The 21396-nt window shown below is 45.7% G+C and overlaps 1 protein-coding gene across 4 annotated transcripts in view; it reads right to left on the bottom strand.

The window, feature by feature from the left end:
• The window catches only part of LOC139423154 (homeobox protein cut-like 1), a 247218-nt gene that overhangs the window by 61388 nt on the left and 164434 nt on the right, over positions 1–21396 (bottom strand). For all 4 annotated transcript variants that reach the window (XM_071174851.1, XM_071174853.1, XM_071174854.1 and 1 more), the window contains exons 7-8: positions 21200–21276; positions 20178–20244 (exon numbers count right to left, since the gene is read on the bottom strand). In XM_071174851.1, coding sequence (XP_071030952.1) covers positions 20178–20244; positions 21200–21276 — 144 coding nt within the window. The remainder of the gene's footprint in view (positions 1–20177; positions 20245–21199; positions 21277–21396) is intronic.

Here is a 21396-nt window from a genome sequence, read left to right as displayed (position 1 = left end):
AACACTAGCTACCTTACATACATGAACAAGCACACAAACGTGTGCAAGCACATACGCACACACACCTCCCTACCTCTTAATCGATAGGACTGTAACATTTGCCTTCATGGGGTTCTCAAAAGCACTTTATTGAGTCGAAAAGGTGTTGAATTCAAATGAGGCTTTCAACACTTCCCCAAACAGTGCTCAAAAGAAAGAGTTATAATACTAGTAGAGTCCCGCTCCACAATACTGGCTAAATACTTATTACAAAAAACAACTACTTTTAAAAGAAAGATCTTGTATTACTGTAATATCATAAGTGATGAAAGCTAGCTGTTGTCTACGCCCAATAATATTTGTACCATGTTTTGTGCTGCTACCATGTTGTGCTGCTACCATGTTGTGCTGCTATCATGCTGTGTTGTCATGTGTTGCTGCCGTGCTGTTGTTGTCTTAGGTCTCTCTTTATGTAGTGTCTCTTGTCGTGATGTGTTTCGTCCTATATTTTTATTCAATATTTTATTTTTAATCCCAGCCCCCGTCCCCGCAGGAGGCCTTTTGCCTTTTGGTAGGCGTCATTGTAAATAAGAATTTGTTGTTAACAGACTTTCCCAGTTAAATAAAACAAATAGCTAAAACATTCATTGACTATGGAGAAATCAGGTAGATCACGTGTATCAGCTGTGTTTTGCAGGGTAAACGTGCTTTTGTCTATACTGTCATGCTAGCCCACCGCTAGGAGGAGCATCCACTGTACACACACACACACACACACACACACACACACACACACACACACACACACACACACACACACACACACACACACACACACACACACACGTGACTCACAGCAGTGCTTGTTTCTCTCTCTCATACACAGACAGGGCACACTTGAAAACAAAAGCAAGCTAGCTCCTCTAGGTGAGCAGGTGTGAGCGTGTGAGTCAGGAGAGTGTGTGTGTGTGTGTGTGTGTGTGTGTGTGTGTGTGGAGAAGGAATAAGTCAGACAGTCTACGCCCGTGTCTGCGCCTGGGCGGGCGGGCTGTGGAGCTCATCCGAGCGGTAAATATGGAAGGCTCGGGGGAGAATGACCCAGCAGCCGTCGCGCTGATCGTGTGTGTGTGTTTGTGTGTGTGTGTGTGTGTGTGTGTGTGTATGTATGTGTCTGTGCTGTAAAGCAGTGCATTAAAATTTCAGATTGCGGCACGCCAACACTGAGGCCTGGGCTTCTTTCTGCATCAATGGAGAGCCCCGGGCGTGAGAGGGAGGAGAGGGGGAGAGCAAGGGATGGGGTTGGAGGGAAGGGGGGACGATAGACACCTTGAGGGCCTGGGCCAAAACAGTGACATTCCTCCACAGACAAGAAAGGGATGAGGAAGGGGGGAGGGGGAGGAAAGGGGGAGGGGGAGAGAAGAGGAGGGAGAAAAAGGAGGAGGAGAGGTCTGGGAGGGGGTCGTACCCGAACGGCGTAGCGAATTGATGCGTTCCATTATCACGCTTGAGCAGTTCTCTCTCCTTCACAAACACTCCTACTGTACACTTGAACCCCTACCTTCTTATACTACAGAACAGAGTGACAGAGAAAGAGAGAATGTGGATGTGTGAAAGAGAGGGAGAGAAATAAAGAAATATAGCGAGGTGGGATAAAGAGTGAGTGTGAGAAGGAGTTTAAAAGAGAAAGAAACAGAGGTAGAGAGTGAAAGACCGAGAGAGGAGCAACAAAAAAAGGAGATGGAAAGAACGAGGCGGTTAAAGGAGAGGAGGAGAGTGTGAAGAACAAAAGAAGAGCAAAAAAGAGAGGGAGAGAAAGAAAGCCGTTCTGTGAGGACTAAAGAACTAGAGTAGTACACTACAGCGGAATCTGCTCATCAAGGCAGAAACCCAACTGAGAAGTCAGATGTGGTCGGTCGGGTATAAATCAAAATCAATAGCACAGACATGAAGACAGACATGAAGACAGACATGAAGACAGACATGAAGACAGACATGAAGACAGACATGAAGACAGACATGAAGACAGACATGAAGACAGACATGAAGACAGACATGAAGACAGACATAAAGACAGACATAAAGACAGACATAAAGACAGACATAAAGACAGACATAAAGACAGACATAAAGACAGACATAAAGACAGACATAAAGACAGACATAAAGACAGACATGAAGACAGACATGAAGACAGACATGAAGACAGACAGTCAGAGCTGCTCTGAGGACATCAAACAGGGGTGGATGTTACTATTGATAGGTCTGAGAGCTGGTGTGACCTTTACCCTCCAGTGTTACAACACATTAACAGTCACAATGCAACAAGCTATTTATGTACCAAAAGGTCTCAAAGCAAATCAAAGACTAGATTAAAAAAAACAGGATCACTTCATCTAATGCATCTAGGCCTATGCAAACAAGAACAATGCATTAACATAGACATCATATGGCCCTTAATGTCAAATATCTCTACAAGCTGCAGATGGACAGAGTATGAGGCGTTGGGTGAATACAGAGTTCTGTGGGTTGTGGGATTGAAGAGACCCCAGATCAAAGCACTGTGACTGGGGCCTCTGAGGACTCCCGTTCGTCTCCGCCTTTCTTTTCTGCTCATTACCACACGACACACACACACACACTTGTGTTTATTTAACATACGGCTAGCCCCCGTTGAGACAAGTCGACAAGAACCCTCTGCTCTCTCATCTACAGCTCAACCTTCCCCCCCATATAACCACTACACACACACACTCGACACACAGTACCGACTGAAGAGAGGTGGAAGTGACGGCCACAGGCAGACACATAGAGGGGCCAGGCGGAAGGGAAGGTGTCTAGTAAGAGTGTGTGTGTGAATTTGTGTGTGCGGTGTGCGCATGTGTGTGAGAATGAAGCTGCATGGATTCACTGCATGGATTACAAATCCTATAGAAGTAAGATGGAAACTAGGAGTAGCGCAATCCACATAAAACATAGAAACTGTGAGTGTGTGATTGTGTGTGTGTGCACGAAAGTATGGGTCTGGCTCTCAGCTGTGACCATTACTGCACCTGACCCCAAAGGGAGAAGAAGAGAGAGAGAGAGATGGCGAAAGAGGGGAAGGGAGAGAGGAAGGGGGTAGTTGGTAGGTAAACAAGCAGCCCAGAGGTGAGTAGTGGGTACCTGCAGCCTAAGTGCTCTGGGCAGGGATTTTAGGCTTGCTATCTCGAGCATGCTAACAGGCGTACCACCACTCCCATTGTTTTCCATCCAGGAATGCTAACGCTAAGCTTCAGCTGAGAAACCTTTCTCTAGTCTTTCTCCAACTTCACCTAGGTCCAAGATATCATACTAAGCTTCATGGTGTGACGGTGTGCCGTCTTGTCGAAGATGAAGAGAGGACACTCAAAAAGAGGAGTACAGTGCATTTATTGAGAGAGAAAATAAATACTGTAGAAGTTAAGTGAGGAATGGAAATGAGGAGAAGGATGGCCCTGCCAGAGAGGAAGTGAGGGAGGAGGAGGATGGCCCTGCCAGAGAGGAAGTGAGGGGGGAGGGGAGGAGGAGGATGGCCCTGCCAGAGAGGAAGTGAGGGAGGAGGAGGATGGCCCTGCCAGAGAGGAAGTGAGGGAGGAGGAGGAGGATGGCCCTGCCAGAGAGGAAGTGAGGGAGGAGGAGGAGGATGGCCCTGCCAGAGAGGAAGTGAGGGAGGAGGAGGAGGATGGCCCTGCCAGAGAGGAAGTGAGGGAGGAGGAGGATGGCCCTGCCAGAGAGGAGGTGAGGGAGGAGGAGGATGGCCCTGCCAGAGAGGAGGTGAGGGAGGAGGAGGAGGATGGCCCTGCCAGAGAGGAGGTGAGGGAGGAGGAGGAGGATGGCCCTGCCAGAGAGGAAGTGAGGGAGGAGGAGGATGGCCCAGCCAGAGAGGAAGTGAGGGGGGAGGAGGAGGATGCCCCTGCCAGAGAGGAAGTGAGGGAGGAGGAGGATGGCCCTGCCAGAGAGGAAGTGAGGGAGGAGGAGGAGGATGGCCCTGCCAGAGAGGAAGTGAGGGAGGAGGAGGAGGAGGAGGATGGCCCTGCCAGAGAGGAAGTGAGGAAGGAGGGGGAGGAGGATGGCCCTGCCAGAGAGGAAGTGAGGGAGGAGGAGGAGGAGGATGGCCCTGCCAGAGAGGAAGTGAGGGAGGAGGAGGAGGATGGCCCTGCCAGAGAGGAAGTGAGGGAGGAGGAGGAGGATGGCCCTGCCAGAGAGGAAGCGAGGGAGGAAGAGGAGGATGGCCCTGCCAGAGAGGAAGTGAGGGAGGAGGAGGAGGATGGCCCTGCCAGAGAGGAAGTGAGGGAGGAGGAGGAGGATGGCCCTGCCAGAGAGGAAGTGAGGGAGGAGGAGGATGGCCCTGCCAGAGAGGAGGTGAGGGAGGAGGAGGAGGAGGATGGCCCTGCCAGAGAGGAGGTGAGGGAGGAGGAGGAGGATGGCCCTGCCAGAGAGGAGGTGAGGGAGGAGGAGGAGGATGGCCCTGCCAGAGAGGAAGTGAGGGAGGAGGAGGATGGCCCAGCCAGAGAGGAAGTGAGGGGGGAGGAGGAGGATGCCCCTGCCAGAGAGGAAGTGAGGGAGGAGGAGGATGGCCCTGCCAGAGAGGAAGTGAGGGAGGAGGAGGAGGATGGCCCTGCCAGAGAGGAAGTGAGGGAGGAGGAGGAGGAGGAGGATGGCCCTGCCAGAGAGGAAGTGAGGAAGGAGGGGGAGGAGGATGGCCCTGCCAGAGAGGAAGTGAGGGAGGAGGAGGAGGAGGATGGCCCTGCCAGAGAGGAAGTGAGGGAGGAGGAGGAGGATGGCCCTGCCAGAGAGGAAGTGAGGGAGGAGGAGGAGGATGGCCCTGCCAGAGAGGAAGCGAGGGAGGAAGAGGAGGATGGCCCTGCCAGAGAGGAAGTGAGGGAGGAGGAGGAGGATGGCCCTGCCAGAGAGGAAGTGAGGGAGGAGGAGGAAGTGAGGGAGTAAGAGGAAGTGAGGGAGGAGGAGGATGGCCCTGCCAGAGGGGAAATGAGGGAGGAGGAGGAGGATGGCCCTGCCAGAGAGGAAGTGAGGGAGGAGGGGGAGGAGGATGGCCCTGCCAGAGAGGAAGTGAGGGAGGAGGAGGAGGAGGATGGCCCTGCCAGAGAGGAAGTGAGGGGGGAGGAGGATGGCCCTGCCAGAGAGGAAGTGAGGGGGGAGGAGGATGGCCCTGCCAGAGAGGAAGTGAGGGGGAGGAGGATGGCCCTGCCAGAGAGGAAGTGAAGGAGGAGGAGGATGGCCCTGCCAGAGAGGAAGTGAGGGAGTGGGATGGCCCTGCCAGAGAGGAAGTGAGGGCGGAGGAGGAGGATGGCCCTGCCAGAGAGGAAGTGAGGGAAGAGGAGGAAGATGGCCCTGCCAGAGAGGTAGTGAGGGAGGAGGAGGATGGCCCTGCCAGAGAGGAAGTGAGGGAGGAGGATGGCCCTGCCAGAGAGGAAGTGAGGAGGAGGTGTAGGCGAAGAGAGGCATGTTGTTGGGACACCCGGTCTTCACAGAGTGCTGTCTGGTACTGTGGCGGTGGGGGACTGGTTTCCAGGGCGCACTCTCAGCTCCAATGTAATTCGCCCTCAGAGACTGAACAAGGAGCCATTGATAAGGTACAAGGCCTTCTGTCTGAGCACTGAGACAGTGTGTGTGTGTATGTGTGGACACAGGACGTGGGTGATCTTCCACGCTTCTGTAGGGAGTTTGATGGTGTGTGTATGTGGGCATTCTGTCAATGTAAAGTAAGTGTGTTAAAGGGAGTGAATGTATAATGAGCTTCAGTAAACTGTTGCCATCCCTGCTCCCTTTCTCCTTCCCTCTCTTTCTCTCTACGGGGCCCTCTATCCCACTTACCCTCTTCTCTGCCTCAAAGACGACAACATCTCTCAATGAACGAAAGACTGGAAAAACATTTTCTTAGCCAATTCCAAACATCTAGTGTTTTCCCAACGTGATTAGTGTTACATTCTAAATAGCTGGACGTGAACCCCTGTAACAAAACCATTAGGCCTATAATGTGTGTTTAAACCAGGGGTTCTTAAACTTTTTCAGCCTGGGACCCAAATTAGAAATTCTGTGTTTTCCTGGGACCCAAGCTTTAGGGAAATATGCAACTATACGTAAATATCGGTACATTTTATTGCCCAAAAAAGCAATATAGACAAAATTAATAACAATGAAATACCCATAAATATCTTATCATGTTTATTTTTCCCCCATTAAAAACACTCGTACATACCTGTCTAGGCTGGAACCGTTGCTGTTAAAATACAATAAATAATGTCATTCTGAACTGGAATAAACAGATTGATCACATCACACAGATGTATTACAGAACACACACACACAGGCTTTTTCATCGTGCAACCCGAAGTAACAGTACAGATAAATATTCTGGCCTTCTGTACATCTTACTGTACATCTTACTGTACATCCTACTATACATCCTACTATACATCTTACTGTACATCCTACTGTAGAAATTATAGTTGATAGAAAGTCTAGGTTGGAACTGTTGCTCTTAACATTCCTTGTTAACAAACTATAGTTTTTGCAAGTCGGTTAGGACATCTACTTCGTGCATGACACAAGTAATTTTTCCAACAATTGTTTACAGATAGATTATTTCAGATATAATTCACTGTATCACAATTCCAGTGGGTCAGAAGTTTACATACACTAAGTTGACTGTTCCTTTAAACAGCTTGGAAAATTCCAGAAAATGGTGTCATGGCTTTAGAAGCTTCTGTTAGGCGAATTGACATCATTTGAGTCAATTTGAGGTGTACCTGTGGATATATTTAAGGACTACCTTCAAACTCAGTGCCTCTTTGCTTGACATCATGGGAAAATCAAAAGAAAACAGCCAAGACCTCAGAAAAAAAATTGTAGACCTCCACAAGTCTGGTTCATCCTTGGGAGCAATTTCCAAATGTCTGAAGGTACCACGCTCATCTGTAAAAACAATAGTATGCAAGTATAAACACCATGGGACCACGCAGCCATCATCCCGCTCAGGAAGGAGACGCGTTCTGTCTCCTAGAGATTAACGTACTTTGGTGCGAAAGGTGCAAATCAATCCCAGAACAACAACAAAGGACCTTGTGAAGATGCTGGAGGAAACGGGTACAAAAGTATCTATATCCACAGTAAAACGAGTTCTATATCGACATAACCTGAAAGGCCGCTCAGCAAGGAAGTTGCCACTGCTCCAAAACCGCCATATAAAAGCCAGACTTCGGTTTGCAACTGCACACACAAAGTGTGAGGACAACGATCATACTTTTTGGAGAAATATCCTCTGGTCTGATGAAACAAAAATAGAACTGTTTGGCCATAATGAACATCGTTATGCTTGGAGGAAAAAAGGTTAGGCTTGCAAGCCAAAGAACACCGTGAAGCATGGGGGTGGCAGCATTATGTTGTGGGGGTACCTTGCTGCAGGAAGGACTGGTGCACTTCACAAGATAGATTGCATCATGAGGCAGGAAAATGATGTGGATATATTGAAGCAACATCTCAAGACATCAGTCAGGAAGTTAAAGCTTAGTCGCAAATGGGTCTTCCAAATGGAAATTGACCCCAAGCATACTTCCAAAGTTGTGGCAAAATGGCTTAAGGACAACAAAGGAAAGGTATTGGAGTGCCATCACAAAGCCCTGACCTCAACCCTATAGAACATGTTACATTCCCCAGTTTCTGTGTTGTGGTTTAGTTTGTACAGTGGGGCAAAAACGTATTTAGTCAGCCACCAATTGTGCAAGTTCTCCCACTTAAAAAGATGAGAGAGGCTTGTAATTTTCATCATAGGTACACTTCAACTATGACAGACAAAATGAGAAAAAAATCCAGAAAATCACATTGTAGGATTTTTAATTAATTTATTTGCAAATTATGGAGGAAAATAAGTATTTGGTCACCTACAAACAAGCAAGCTTTCTGGCTCTCACAGTCCTGTAACTTCGTCTTTAAGAGGCCCCTCTGTCCTCCACTCGTTACCTGTATTAATGGCACCTGTTTGAACTGGTTATCAGTATAAAAGACACCTGTCCACAACCTCAACCAGTCACACTCCAAACTCCACTATGGCCAAGACCAAAGAGCTGTCAAAGGACACCCGAAACAAAATTGTAGACCTGCACCAGGCTGGGAAGACTGCAATAGGTAAGCAGCTTGGTTTGAAGAAATTAACTCTGGGAGCAATTATTAGGAAATGGAAGACATACAAGACCACTGATAATCTCCCTCGATCTGGGGCTCCACGCAAGATCTCACCCCATGGGGTCAAAATGATCACAAGAACGGTGAGCAAAAATCCCAGAACCACATGGGGGGACCTAGTGAATGACCTGCAGTGAGCTGGGACCAAAGTAACAAAGCTTACCATCAGTAACACACTACGCCGCCAGGGACTCAAATCCTGCAGTGCCAGACGTGTCCCCTTGCTTAAGCCAGTACATATCCAGGCCCGTCTGAAGTTTGCTAGAGAGCATTTGGATGATCCAGAAGAAGATTAGGAGAATGTCACATGGTCAGATGAAACCAAAATAGAACTTTTTGGTAAAAACTCAACTCGTCGTGTTTGGAGGTTGCATCCAAAGAACACCATACATACTGTGAAGCATGGGGGTGGAAACATCATGCATTGGGGCTGTTTTTCTGCAAAGGGACCAGGACGACTGATCCGTGTAAAGGAAAGAATGAATAGGGCCATGATTCGTGAGATTTTGAGTGAAAACCTCCTTCCATCAGCAAGGGCATTGAAGATGAAACATGGCTGGGTCTTTCAGCATGACAATGATCCCAAACACCCCCGCCCGGGCAATGAAGGAGTGGCTTCGTAAGAAGCATTTCAAGGTCCTGGAGTGGCCTAGCCAGTCTCCAGATCTCAACCCCATAGAAAATCTTTGGAGGGAGTTGAAAGTCCGTGTTGCCCAGCAACAGCCCCAAAACATCACTGCTCTAGAGGAGATCTGTATGGAGGAATGGGCCAAAATACCAGCAACAGTGTGTGAAAACCTGGTGAAGACTTACAGAAAACGTTTGACCTCTGTCATTGCCAACAAAGGGTATATAACAAAGTATTGAGATAAACTTTTGTTATTGACCAAATACTTATTTTCCACCATAATTTGCAAATAAATTAATAAAAAATCCTACAATGTGATTTTCTGATTTTTTTCTCATTTTGTCTGTCATAGTTGAAGTGTACCTATGATGAAAATTACAGGCCTCTCTCATCTTTTTAAGTGGGAGAACTTGTACAATTGGTGGCTGACAAAATACTTTTTTGCCCCACTGTATGTGTGTGTTTCAGGATGGCTTCCTGAAATTCCCCCAAGCAGCTGATTGGTCGGCCCCCATTGCTAATTGGAGCTGACCCCGCCCTCGTCAGAGGATACAGCTATATCCCATTACAGACTCCTTCTGAAGATAGAAAAGCCAGTAGAAAGAGGAAGGGAAGTGCTACTAAGGTACACAATAGTACATTTTGGTAGATAGAAGGTGCTCTTTGGTAAAAGGGGTAAATTGGTCATCAAAAAGAAAAGAGGACCAAGGCACTCTTCATTTAATTGATTAAAATGCCTTTATTAGTAAGGCATGTTCAGTAGAAACAGTTTTTAAAAACCGACGTGTTTCGGCTGCATGGCCTTCGTCAGGGAGTACTCCCTGGTTTAAAAAAACGTTGTTTCTATTGAACATGCCATACTAATAAAGGCATTTTAATCAATTATATGAAGAGTGCCTTGGTCCTCCTTTCTTTTTAATGACTAGAAAAGCCAGTATTCCTTTGTTAGGAGAGAGCTGATTGGTATGTCCTAGGTTGGTTGTTGCTGAGAGAGAGCTGATGGTTATGTTCTGTGTTAGTTGCTGCTCAGAGAGAGCTGATGGTTATGTTCTGTGTTGTTGCTCAGAGAGAGCTGATGGTTATGTTATGTGTTGTTGCTCAGAGAGAGCTGATGGTTATGTTCTGTGTTAGTTGCTGCTCAGAGAGAGCTGATGGTTATGTTCTGTGTTAGTTGCTGCTCAGAGAGAGCTGATGGTTATGTTCTGTGTTAGTTGCTGCTGAGAGAGAGCTGATGGTTATGTTCTGTGTTAGTTGCTGCTCAGAGAGAGCTGATGGTTATGTTCTGTGTTAGTTGCTGCTCAGAGAGAGCTGATGGTTATGTTCTGTGTTAGTTGCTGCTCAGAGAGAGCTGATGGTTATGTTCTGTGTTAGTTGCTGCTCAGAGAGAGCTGATGGTTATGTTCTGTGTTAGTTGCTGCTCAGAGAGAGCTGATGGTTATGTTCTGTGTTAGTTGCTGCTCAGAGAGAGCTGATGGTTATGTTCTGTGTTAGTTGCTGCTCAGAGAGAGCTGCTTCTGTTTTTTTTGTGAAGTATTTTGTAGCAGGTCCTGTGGAGGTATGTTTATGTCCAAAGGACTGTTTTGATTATTGAAATTGTTTGTATTATTCTGTTTTTGTTCGCAGGGGCGAAGGGGAAGGCACCTAGGGAGTGCTTAGGCAAGAGGCCTGCGGACATGCATAACCCATAGTACTTACTGTCTATGGACACTGGGTAAGACCTGGGTAAGAACTTTAACTTTCTTTGCTTTGGTTCTGTCCAGCCCCTTTCCCCAAAATAAATTCTTACCCGCACCTACAGTCCCATACCTCTTCACTCCACGGGGAGTTGAGTTGTAGCAGGGTGTTGCGTTCCCTCTCCCTAGAGGCATACAGAACTGAAAAAGTGTGTGTGAGCAAGGAGGCCTACAAACCTGACTCAGTTATACCAGCTCTGTCAGGAGGAATGAGCCAAAACTTACCCAACTTGTTGTGGGAAGCTTGTGGAAGTCTACCTGAAACGTTTGACCCAAGTTAAACAATTTAAAAAGGCAATGCAACCAAATACTAATTGAGTGTATGTAAACTTCTGACCCACTGGGAATGTGATGAAAGAAATAAAATCAGAAAAATCATTCTCTCTACTATTATTCAGACATTTAACATTCTTAAAATAAAGTGGTGATCCTAACTGACCTAAGACAGGGAATATTTACTAGGAGTAAATGTCAGGAATTGGGAAAACCTGAGTGTAAATGTATTTGGCTCAGGTGTATGTAAACTTCCGACTTACACACAATCCTAATGAGAGGTGTGAGGCTGGTTGAAGTTTTCAACAAGCATGTGTATTCTGGGCTCAGTTTTTGACAGTGCAACACTGAGGTCATGCTCAGCATTGACACTGTTTCTGCACTTGAGAACCCTGACTTGCATAGGAATGTGGTGCCAAACTGGCTCAGAACATCTACTGCTTTCTGCTGCAGATGAGCAACCCAGAACTGTGTGAGTGTTTGTCTCAAAAAGCATCTTGCTTCAATCAATTTATTCCAGTTAAGGAGAAAAAGTATTACTTGTAACAGTTCCAACCAAGACTTGTTTTCAATCATTTCTACAGTAAAATGTACAGTAGGCCTGACAATTTTATCTTCATCTGTACTGTTTCTCAGTAGCTAGTTAGCTTGCTTTGGCTAACGTTAGCTATTAGCTGTGTAACTTTACAAGGCCAGGGTATTGTTTGAAAGAGAAACTCACATCTACTACTATGAGATAGTACTCCCTTATTTCTGCTTACATCTGTTATAAAATGACAACAATGCTTTGCTAGTTGACTTTTCCACTTTCGAAGCACTGTTTCCTGAAGCATTCTGTCCTGTTCTGAAAGAACTCCCTGGGTTTACCGTCATGTTGTGCCTGGATGTTAGGTCAGGACGTGTCGTTTTATTAATTTGTTCGTTTTGAGAGACTCATTACTAAGCACTTCCCCACACAAAACACATTGTGGGCGCTCCTTGTTATTTCTCAAAGTTTGTATGAAAGAGACAAAAAGTCATCACTGTATTTGCGTTTCATGATGATTGAGCTCAGTCAGAACTAGTGGCTAGCATGAGTCAATTTCATGACAGCGGTGAAGAGTGGGAATAACAAGTAGTGATGGGTCGTTCGCACATATCAAAAGAGCCGAATCTATTTCTAAAAATAAGTTATAAATAGAATGAAGTAATACAAAGAAATTTAAAAAAAAATAATATAGGCCTAAATGCTCAAGCTCAGACTAACAGCTTCACCTGTCGTTCCTGTCAGACACAGTGCCAACCAATGAACCAAAGATGCGTGAGGGAAGGCCGAGCCAACTCACTCAGTCACACACTTAGCAGCCAAGGAGAGAGAGGAAGGACAGCTTGAAAACAACAGCTGGAAAATGAGTCGGAGGCACAGTAGCATTTGGATAATGTAGACAATGTTAGAGCACAGTGTAGAATTTGCCAAAACAAAATCTCAAATAAAGCTGGTTCTATGCACAACCTACACTGGCATATGCAAACTGTGCACCCAACTGTGAAGCTAGCTGTAGTGGAGCTTCGAGAATCTAGCGGGCCGGCTAGTGATAGTGGTGGAGCCACTACCATTTTTTATCATGGAGGACAGAGGTTTTAGAAATTATAGCACTGGTCTAAATCCAATGTACACAATTCCTAGCAGGAAAAACCTTTAAAAATCACTTATTCCACAACTGTATGAGAGCACACCAGCTTCAGTGCGGGAAAGAGTCCAAAAAGCTACTGCAGTTTGCCTTACCACTGACTGCTGGACATGTAGGGTAACCACTTCTTACATGTCAGTTACATGTCACTTCATGGAAGATTTTTTGATGTCTAGCTGCCTTCTGGACTGCTAGACATACACACCTCAGTGAACTTGGCAGAGGAACTGTTGAGAGTGGCCAGAGAATGGCAAGTAAATGGTAACGTGGTCTAACATAACCAAAGCCATGAACATTTTAAAATGGACCCATCATCCATGTCTTGCCCACACAATCAACCTGATTGTAAGAGATGCTCTGAAGGTGATGAAGCCCACTGAGGACAAAGTGAAAGCAGCTGTGGAATACTTCCACAGGAGCACAGTGGGTGCTGAATAACTAAAGTCTACACAACGCCAGATGGGGATGCCTGAGCTGAGGCCTAAACATGACTGCACTACAAGGTGGAATTAAACATTTTATATGTTGAAGCGGTTTCTTGAGTTAAAGGATGCCATCATCTCTATCCTGGCCATTGTCAATACGCATGTTGATGCTCTGACCCAAGAGGAATGGGAGGTGGTGGAGGAGGTGTGCAGAGTCCTGGAACCCTTTGAGCAGGTCACTGTGGAGATCAGTGGAGAGGTACAGTAAGCAGTTATTACATCATTATTTAATCCAGTATTATATATGTATATGAGCAGTAGATGAGAATGTAGTATCAGTAGACAAAACATGAACTAATAAGTTACTGTTCTCTTTTCAGCTATGTGACAGCCCAAAAAAATGATACTCCTGTGTAAGGGTCTGCAGCGAATCACAGCCAGCCGCCAGAGAGAAGCAAATGTAACCACAGGACATGTGACAGAGTTGATGGACACCCTATGTTCATCAATGGACAGAAAGTTCCACAGAATGGAATATAATCACATGCTATCAGAAACCACTGCACTTGACCCCAGGTTTAAGAAGTTAGCCTTCAGTGATGCCAGAACGATTGATGAGGCTCTTCAAAGAATAACCCCAGCAGCAGGGCGGGACAGCCCCAGCAGCAGGGAGGGACAGCCCCAGCAGCAGGGAGGGACAGCCCCAGCAGCAGGGAGGGACAGCCCCAGCAGTCAGCTGGCTCAGGGACCAGGGCAACAGGAAGAAGAGGGATCAGATGGAGCAGAAGCACCAGCAGTAGTGCTACAAATGTCTACTGTTTGACGAGAGCGCAGCTGGTGATGCAGCATGAAGGAATCCCTCAGCAGATGCCATAATGGAGGTCCGATCCTATTTGGAGGAGCCTCAGCAGATCCTCAGCTGGTGGAAGAACAAGGCCTCTGTCTACCCACGGCTTACTAAAGTCAGACAGGGAGACTGCATAGTGGCCACTTCCGTTCCCTCAGAGGGTCTTCTCAAACGGGACAAATAATTACTCCGAGAAGAAACCGCATCAGCTCCTCGAAAGTGAGGCAGCTTACATTTCTGAATGAAAATCTCTCAAATGCAAATATGGTCAGTATTGCTGTGTGCTGCTGGTTATAACATGGTAATAAAGAAGAGAGAAAAGAGCAGTTTAATGTTTTAAGTGGGATGCTGCAGTTTTGCAAATTGTTATTTATTTTTCTTTGATATGGTGCAATATTATATTATGCTGTTCAGATTGTATTCGTTTTGAATGGTTAGATTCATATGCACTTTGATTATATACATTCAAAAGTTATACTTTAAGCGCAAATGTTTAATAGCGTTATTTTTCATAACAAACCAATGCATTTTTAAATACATTGTGGTTAAGGTAGAGTACGATTTTATTAAATAATTGAATTTGAATTAACACCAATCATAGTTTGACTTTTTAAAGAGCCGTAATGCCCATCACTAATAACAAGTCAGTGGCTTGAACGACAGTGCTGCAGCGTGTGGGTCGCGGAGTGATCTTCAAGAAAATTGCGGAAAAAATAACCTGTAAACAGCGAAGCACACGGGCATCTCCCTCTACCTCTCCCACTCGCGCAGCTGCCAAACTAAGCAGAGACCGCTCTGAACCATGAGCGCAGTTGCACTTGGCCAAATCAATTCCAGTAATTCATGAAATAATTGTACATTTAAGTCGCGACCCACTTTGGGTTTAAACCCTAAATTTAGAAACATGTGGACAATATTTGTACATTTGTTGACCCTAGATCCATCTTGGATATAATAATATTTTAGATCCAGGTCAGTGAAGACTAATCAACCTGGATAGATAAAAAAATGTTTTAAAAATGATCCTGGCAGTTTCAGAGTCAGTCGGTCTTTGTGTGTGACTTCATCAGAGGTGACAGATAAGCGCTACCTAAATGGTCTACTTCAGAGGATAGAATTCCTCCCTTCGTCAATCACATCCTGTTCGTCAAATGACATCACTGCACTCACAAAATGAAGCCTTGTGTTTCAAGAAACGAGCCGAAAGCCCTCTAGACCTCTAAGCCACAGAATTGAATTAAGTCATTTGAGAAGATAGAGTTACATACAACTATGTTATGAGTAAGTTATATATTAGCACATAATGCTCCTGAACTTCACCACAATAATACGTCACCGTTGGCAGGAAAAACAACAACTATGATGGTCAAATGACCAGTAGCAAAACGTTTTCCCTGCTCTGATAAGAGACTCAATGAAGCAGTATCCTTTTCCCTCAGGTGAGAGGAATAGAGTTCAGTCATGTCTTTGTAAAGAGGGGCAGGTTGTCTGTGTGAGGTGAGAGTCAGTCTCCTGGAAGCCCCGAGCAGGAGAATCCACTCTCGCCTCACCTGGGAGAGAGCAGTGCTTTTCTCTGACCACCAACTGCACTCTACCAGGAGTAGAGAGAGACAGCAAACCACTAGTCACCAAGGTCCAGTTGCCTCCAAATTGATGCATTCGTTTCTGGGGGCTCGTCCGGGATGAGGAACTATAGAAGACTAAACTCCCAGATTATAGATTACACACCTCCTTGTGCAAACCATAGTTAACATCACCAGACGACAGGTCAGCATAAGACCACCCACAATACTCTCTAGATTCTAGACCACATGAGACGTCACTGTGGCAGACACTGTCAGTGTCTAGATAAACTGCCTACGTCTGCCAGGCACTTCCATACTGTGACAACCTGCCCAGAGCAGAAGAGCTGTCACAGACCACCACTAAGCACAGACTCCAGACCTGTAGCTATAGCCCCAACAGTGCTGGCCTGTCACAGAGGGCAACTCTAAACACAGACTCCAAACCTGTAGACAGAGAATTGAGTGGTGGGTAGAAACTGCAGTGCAGTCAGGGCCACGGCAGTCAGCAGGGCAACTCCAGGACAAGAATACAGTGGCCCAGATTCAGCTACATGGTGAAAGGAAGGGGGAGGACAGAGAGAGCTAGCTGCAGCTCAGAGAGAAGATACAGTCCTCTGTGTGTGTGTGTGTGTGTGAGAGAGAGAGCTGCAGCAATAAGCTGTCACTCTAATGCGGAGTGTTTGAGAAGGGGAACTTGTTCTGTTCCTCTGAAACAGAGCAGCGCTGGTGTTTAGCGTCGAGAAGAGACAAGGTTCACTAGTTCTGAAAGACAATCAGAGTGACACACACACACACACACTTACTATAACAGCACTGTCTGCCAGACAGAAGGCACTGAACTCAAAGAGCACATTCTTAGTATGCAAAGCATGCGCAAATATACACACAGTCACAGCCAAACCCATTCTCTATCTGAAGGACGTGAGCACGTACACACATACATCTCTATCCTATGTCTCTCACTGCTGACCAGAAACGGTGTACGTGTGACTGACGCCAATACCATGGGGACTTGGATCACTTCAAAAGCAACCCGGGTGTGAGTGTTTTTATCTGCGTAGATGGCCTGGCAACAGCACCTTTCATTTGGTTAGCACTGCTATAATTAAATTGCTTCCAGGAGCCTGGCTGGGTGGGATATGGACCCTGAAATAGCTACGCGAGACCAAGAGGAGGAGTGTGGGTGTGCGGCCGGGCGCAGCAACAGGCAGCATTCCACTGTGACAGGCTGACACACAAATTACCGCCTGCGCACTGCCTGTCCCGGGACCACAGGCAGTGCCACAGACACCGATATTACAGTCAGAGAGAGTCTGCCATGTTAGTTCGTACTGTACACTATATGGGCATAGGCACATTGCCATAGAGACACATACATAGCTGTATGCATGCGCCAAGGTTATTATAGTTATGTGATTTAATATTAGTTTTTATTTCTATTCAATTTTAGACTTTTATTTGAAATTCAGTTTAGTATCAGTTCGTTTATAGCATTTGATTTAATAGATTTTATTTAGCTTCAGTTTCATTTCTATTTCGTTTTTATATTATTTAGTTAGTTTTAGTGTTAGGGACAGAAAGTAGCCTATGCGCGGGAGGCTAGGAGCCATTTAAGTTCACAATGGCACAGCCTGTGCTAACACAGGCTTAAGCCATTACATTGGTTTGGTTAGGTTTAAATTATAAATCAATCCTAATGTGACTTAGACTAATGCAAGAAATTTGGTGGAAGGAAACGCTCTTGCCCAGGTTAACACCAATTCAATGTTTTTTTGACTTTAGTAGTAGATGTAAGAATAATCAAGTACCTTTGCCTTTATCTGACAAAGAGAGGAAAAAACAACAAATGAAGTCATGGCACATTTGGCATGATATGTTAGTTGAATGCATTCAGTTGTACAACTGACTAGCTATCACCCTTTCCCTTTATGTAATATGCATCACTAACTAACCCCTTCAAATAGGGTTCTTAAAAACAGCTGCAACAGCAAAAACATAACTAACACAACACTTCTATTAGTTCACAGCCAGCCAGCCAGCCAGCCAGCCAGCTTGTGTGTGTGTGTGTTTCTTTTCAACCAAACAAGATTTTCTGGTTTATCGTCAAGGCTCTGCGTTCCAGATAGGTGGTCGTTTGGTTCCTCAAGCCTGATGACAGTTGACCACAGAAAGAAGATAATCTCTCCACACACGGTTGGGATGCAGGGGCAAAAACCACATCCAGTGCCACAGGGCACAACTTTGGATAAACAACCACCCTTGCCTGCCAGAAGTGGAGAGGTGACTCTGTACCTATCCCAGGTATTTCCGCAGCTCACACGGGACACTTAATGCCCAGTCAGTTTGACCCTCAAGACACAATTTGTTGCGAGGAAGCTATTTCTGAAGTACTGTGGTCCAGATTCTTGCTCGATTCATTGTGCTGGCATCTTCCTGGGGTCCTGCTGTTACACGGCTGTACTCTCTGATTTGCTGAAGTACAAAAGACTCCATCTCTGTTAAGCAAAGTGCCAGAGACACACTTGGGTCCATCACGTAAGCTTGGGGGTTGGATCGAAGATAGCTGTCGGAGGATTCAGTATACATGCGAAGCACTCACGCAATGACTTCAGGAGGACCTGTGCCAACTGTTTTGTAACAGTAGTTGACAGCAAGTGTGCCTCAAGGTTGAGAAGGCACGGCACCAGATCAAGACAGTGACTGGCTGTTAGTTTTAAGTTGGTCGGTGTTGATTGTGAAAGACTCTAGCAACTTCACAAGCTGCTCTAGCTTGGCCCAGTCACTGGTCAACAAGTTGGTCGTTGTGGATTGCGACCGGCTCCAGCAACTTCACAAGCTGTTCTCAGTGCTCGCCATGTTCGTTGAACATCTCATCCCAAAATCATGGGCATTAATATGGAGTTGGTCCCCCTTTGCTGTTATAACAGCCTCCATTATTCTGGGAAGGCTTTCTACTAGATGTTGGAACGTTGCAGCGGGGACTTGCTTCCATTCAGCCACAAGAGCATTAATGAGGTCGGGCGATTAAGCCTGGCTCGCATTTGGCATTCCAATTCATCCCAAAGTTGTTTGATGGGGTTGAGGTCAGGGCTCTGTGCAGGCCAGTCAAGTTCTTCCACACCGATCTCAACAAACCAATTCTGTATGAACCTCGCTTTGTGCACAGGGGCATTGTCATACTGAAACAGGAAAGTGCCTTCCCAAAACTGTTGCCACAAAGTTGGAAGCACATAATCGTCTAGAATGGCAATTTATGCTGTAGCGTTAAGATTTCCCTTCACTGGAACTAAGGTGCCTAGCCAAACCATGAAAAACAGCCCCAGACCATTATTCCTCCTCAACCAAATTTTATAGTTAGCACTATGCATTGCGGCAGGTAGCGTTCTCCTGGCATCCGCCAAACCCAGGTTTGTCCGTGGGCCTGCCAGATGGTGTGATTCATCACTCCAGATAAGGCGTTTCCACTGCTCCAGAATCCAATGTGGGCGAGCTTTAAACCACTCCAGCCCATGCTTGGCATTGCGCATGGTGATCTTAGGCTTGTGTGCAGCTGCTCGGCCATGGAAACCCATTTCATGAAGCTCCTGACGAACATTTATTGTGCTGAAGTTGCATCCAGAGGTAGTTTGGAACTCGGTAGTGTTGCAACCGAGGACAGACAATTTTTACGAGCTATGCACTTCAGCACTCGGTGTTCCCATTGTGAGCTTGTGTGGCCAACCACTTTGTGGCTGAGACGTTGTTGCTCCTAGACTTTCCACTTCACAATAACAGCACTTACAGTTGACTGGGGCAGCTCTAGTAGGGCAGAAATTGTGACGAACTGACTTGTTGGAAAGGTGGCATCCTCTTACAGCTCTTACAGTACAGGCCATTCTATGCCAATGCTTGTCTATGGAGATTGCATGGCTGTGTACTGGATTTTATAAACCTGTCAGCAATGGGTGTGGTTGAAATAGCCGAATCTACAAATGTTAAGGGGTATCCACATACATTTTTTTTTTGCGTATCTACTGTCAGTGTTTACCCACCAGATTCAGAAGCTTGAAAACGCCATTAGATTTTTGCCCAAAGTTTAGAATACAGTTTTTAAAACTAAACATAATTTATGAAGTTTTTTATTTTAATACATTTTGCCATCAAATATAACAGTTTCAGTATAGTTTTACAAATGTTTTTCGTTTGCATTTTTATTTCAGGTTACTAAATATTTCAAATTTTAACTTTTGTTTTAGTTTACTTCGCGAGCACACACATACACCTTGTATGTACATACAGTACATGTAACCACAGTGTATTTAGTAGACACACACACACTAAACCTTGTAACTAACAATTTTCTACCCATCCCAGACTACTCCACCCTCCTCCTCACTATTACAACAACAACTCTTCCCACTCATTCAGGTTGAAGAGAGCTAAGAAGCCTCCATGTCGATTATGAATACTTTGATATGAATCATAGAGCCAAACAGTGATAAATCCTGGGGACTACTTTGTACTCAGCATCGTTATGTTGAGCAATTATAGACATTATATTCCATTCCTTTCAGGGTGGGCAGGGCTGGATGACTAGCAGTACACTGATCTAGGATCAGATGAGAGAACATGACTGAGTATGAAAGGGTAATGTGATGTATGATTATAGAATGAGGTGGGTTATTACAGGGGATCAGATTTTCCATAGATTCAGGTGCAATTACTGCAGATGGCAACCACAGCGTTTTTTAAAATCTCCTAATCAAAGGCGCACAGCAACCAAGACTCTGGGGATTTCGAGAGTGTGCGCGTGTGTGTCACAAATGCAACAGCATGAAGTAAAGGAACTGGGACCTACTTTGATGTTGACTCTTCGTCATACTTGCTCTTCAGGTCCAAAAGCTCTGCCTGAGTTGCTTCAAGTGCTGAAAAAACCAAATTAAGCATTTTGAAGGAAGACCAGCTGTGGTTGGATGGAAGAAATACTACTGCTAGGCCCTAACATACAGACCAGCGGTGGTTGGATGGAAGAAGTACTACTGCTAGGCCCTAACATGCTGCCCTCTATAGATTCCTGTAAGGACTGAGTGAGGCCTCTCTGCCTCCAGCTACATGAGGTAAGGCTTCTAGAAAAGCCACATCTTAGGTTTCACAACCTAAGACAACTCTGGTAACTTTATTTTACAGTCCTCTTACAGCTGCTATTTGTAAGTAAATTACATACTAGTAGTTAGTACTTTTCTGATAGTTTGTTTTTACTATTTCTTAAATACCCAATAAAATTGTTAGTATCTTTATGTACCAAATGGTACTATTTCAAAGGGTATCTATTATTAGGCTATGATCATTTAACCATCATAACCATCTACTGCCAACCTGGCTGCCAATTTCATATGGTGATACAATTATATTTTAAGCATAAACCTCATAATTAAGCATGGGCCTTTGTACTATAAGCTCTCTCTCTCCTCTCTCTCCTCAGCAGGCTACAATACTAGGGCGAGTGGCTGGGCCTGGACTCGAGCTGATGTGCTGTGACAAGGGACTGTCAGTCCTAGAGCAGGGAGAAGGCTGCATAGGGCGGGGACTGGGACAGTGTTGACAGGCCTGGATTAGTCACTCACTAGGCAGTAGTCAGCCAGCCAGCCAAAAGGACAGATAGAAAGAGAGAGACAGAGGAGAATCCACCATCTGATGCTACCTTCTGGGTCAACATAAAGACATACTGCCAGCTGAGAAGTGTGTTGACACCAAGCGAGCCTTAACTGTGCCACATTGGGGGCATTTATACAAAGGTTTGGGATAGTATACATGCGGATCTCAAGTTAGGATTGGACCTGTGAGACTATAACTGGGTGTAGAAGGTTAGCAACTGTTTACCTGTCTGTAGGGACTGGGCCTTACTGTCTGCCTCCTCCAGCTTTGACACTGCAGACTCCTGGTTCTCCTGTTGTTGACTGTGTGGACAGAGGAAGAGATACAAGTTAGCTATGAGAGGGAACAGGCTAGCAGAGCAACACTGAGTAAGATTTTTTTTTCGCTTAGCAGCATTTCAAAAGGCTTATGTAGCATAACTT

This window comes from Oncorhynchus clarkii, chromosome 12 (assembly GCF_045791955.1).
Source record: "Oncorhynchus clarkii lewisi isolate Uvic-CL-2024 chromosome 12, UVic_Ocla_1.0, whole genome shotgun sequence".
Lineage (NCBI taxonomy): Eukaryota > Metazoa > Chordata > Actinopteri > Salmoniformes > Salmonidae > Oncorhynchus > Oncorhynchus clarkii.
This window is presented reverse-complemented; position numbering and strand designations above follow the sequence as displayed.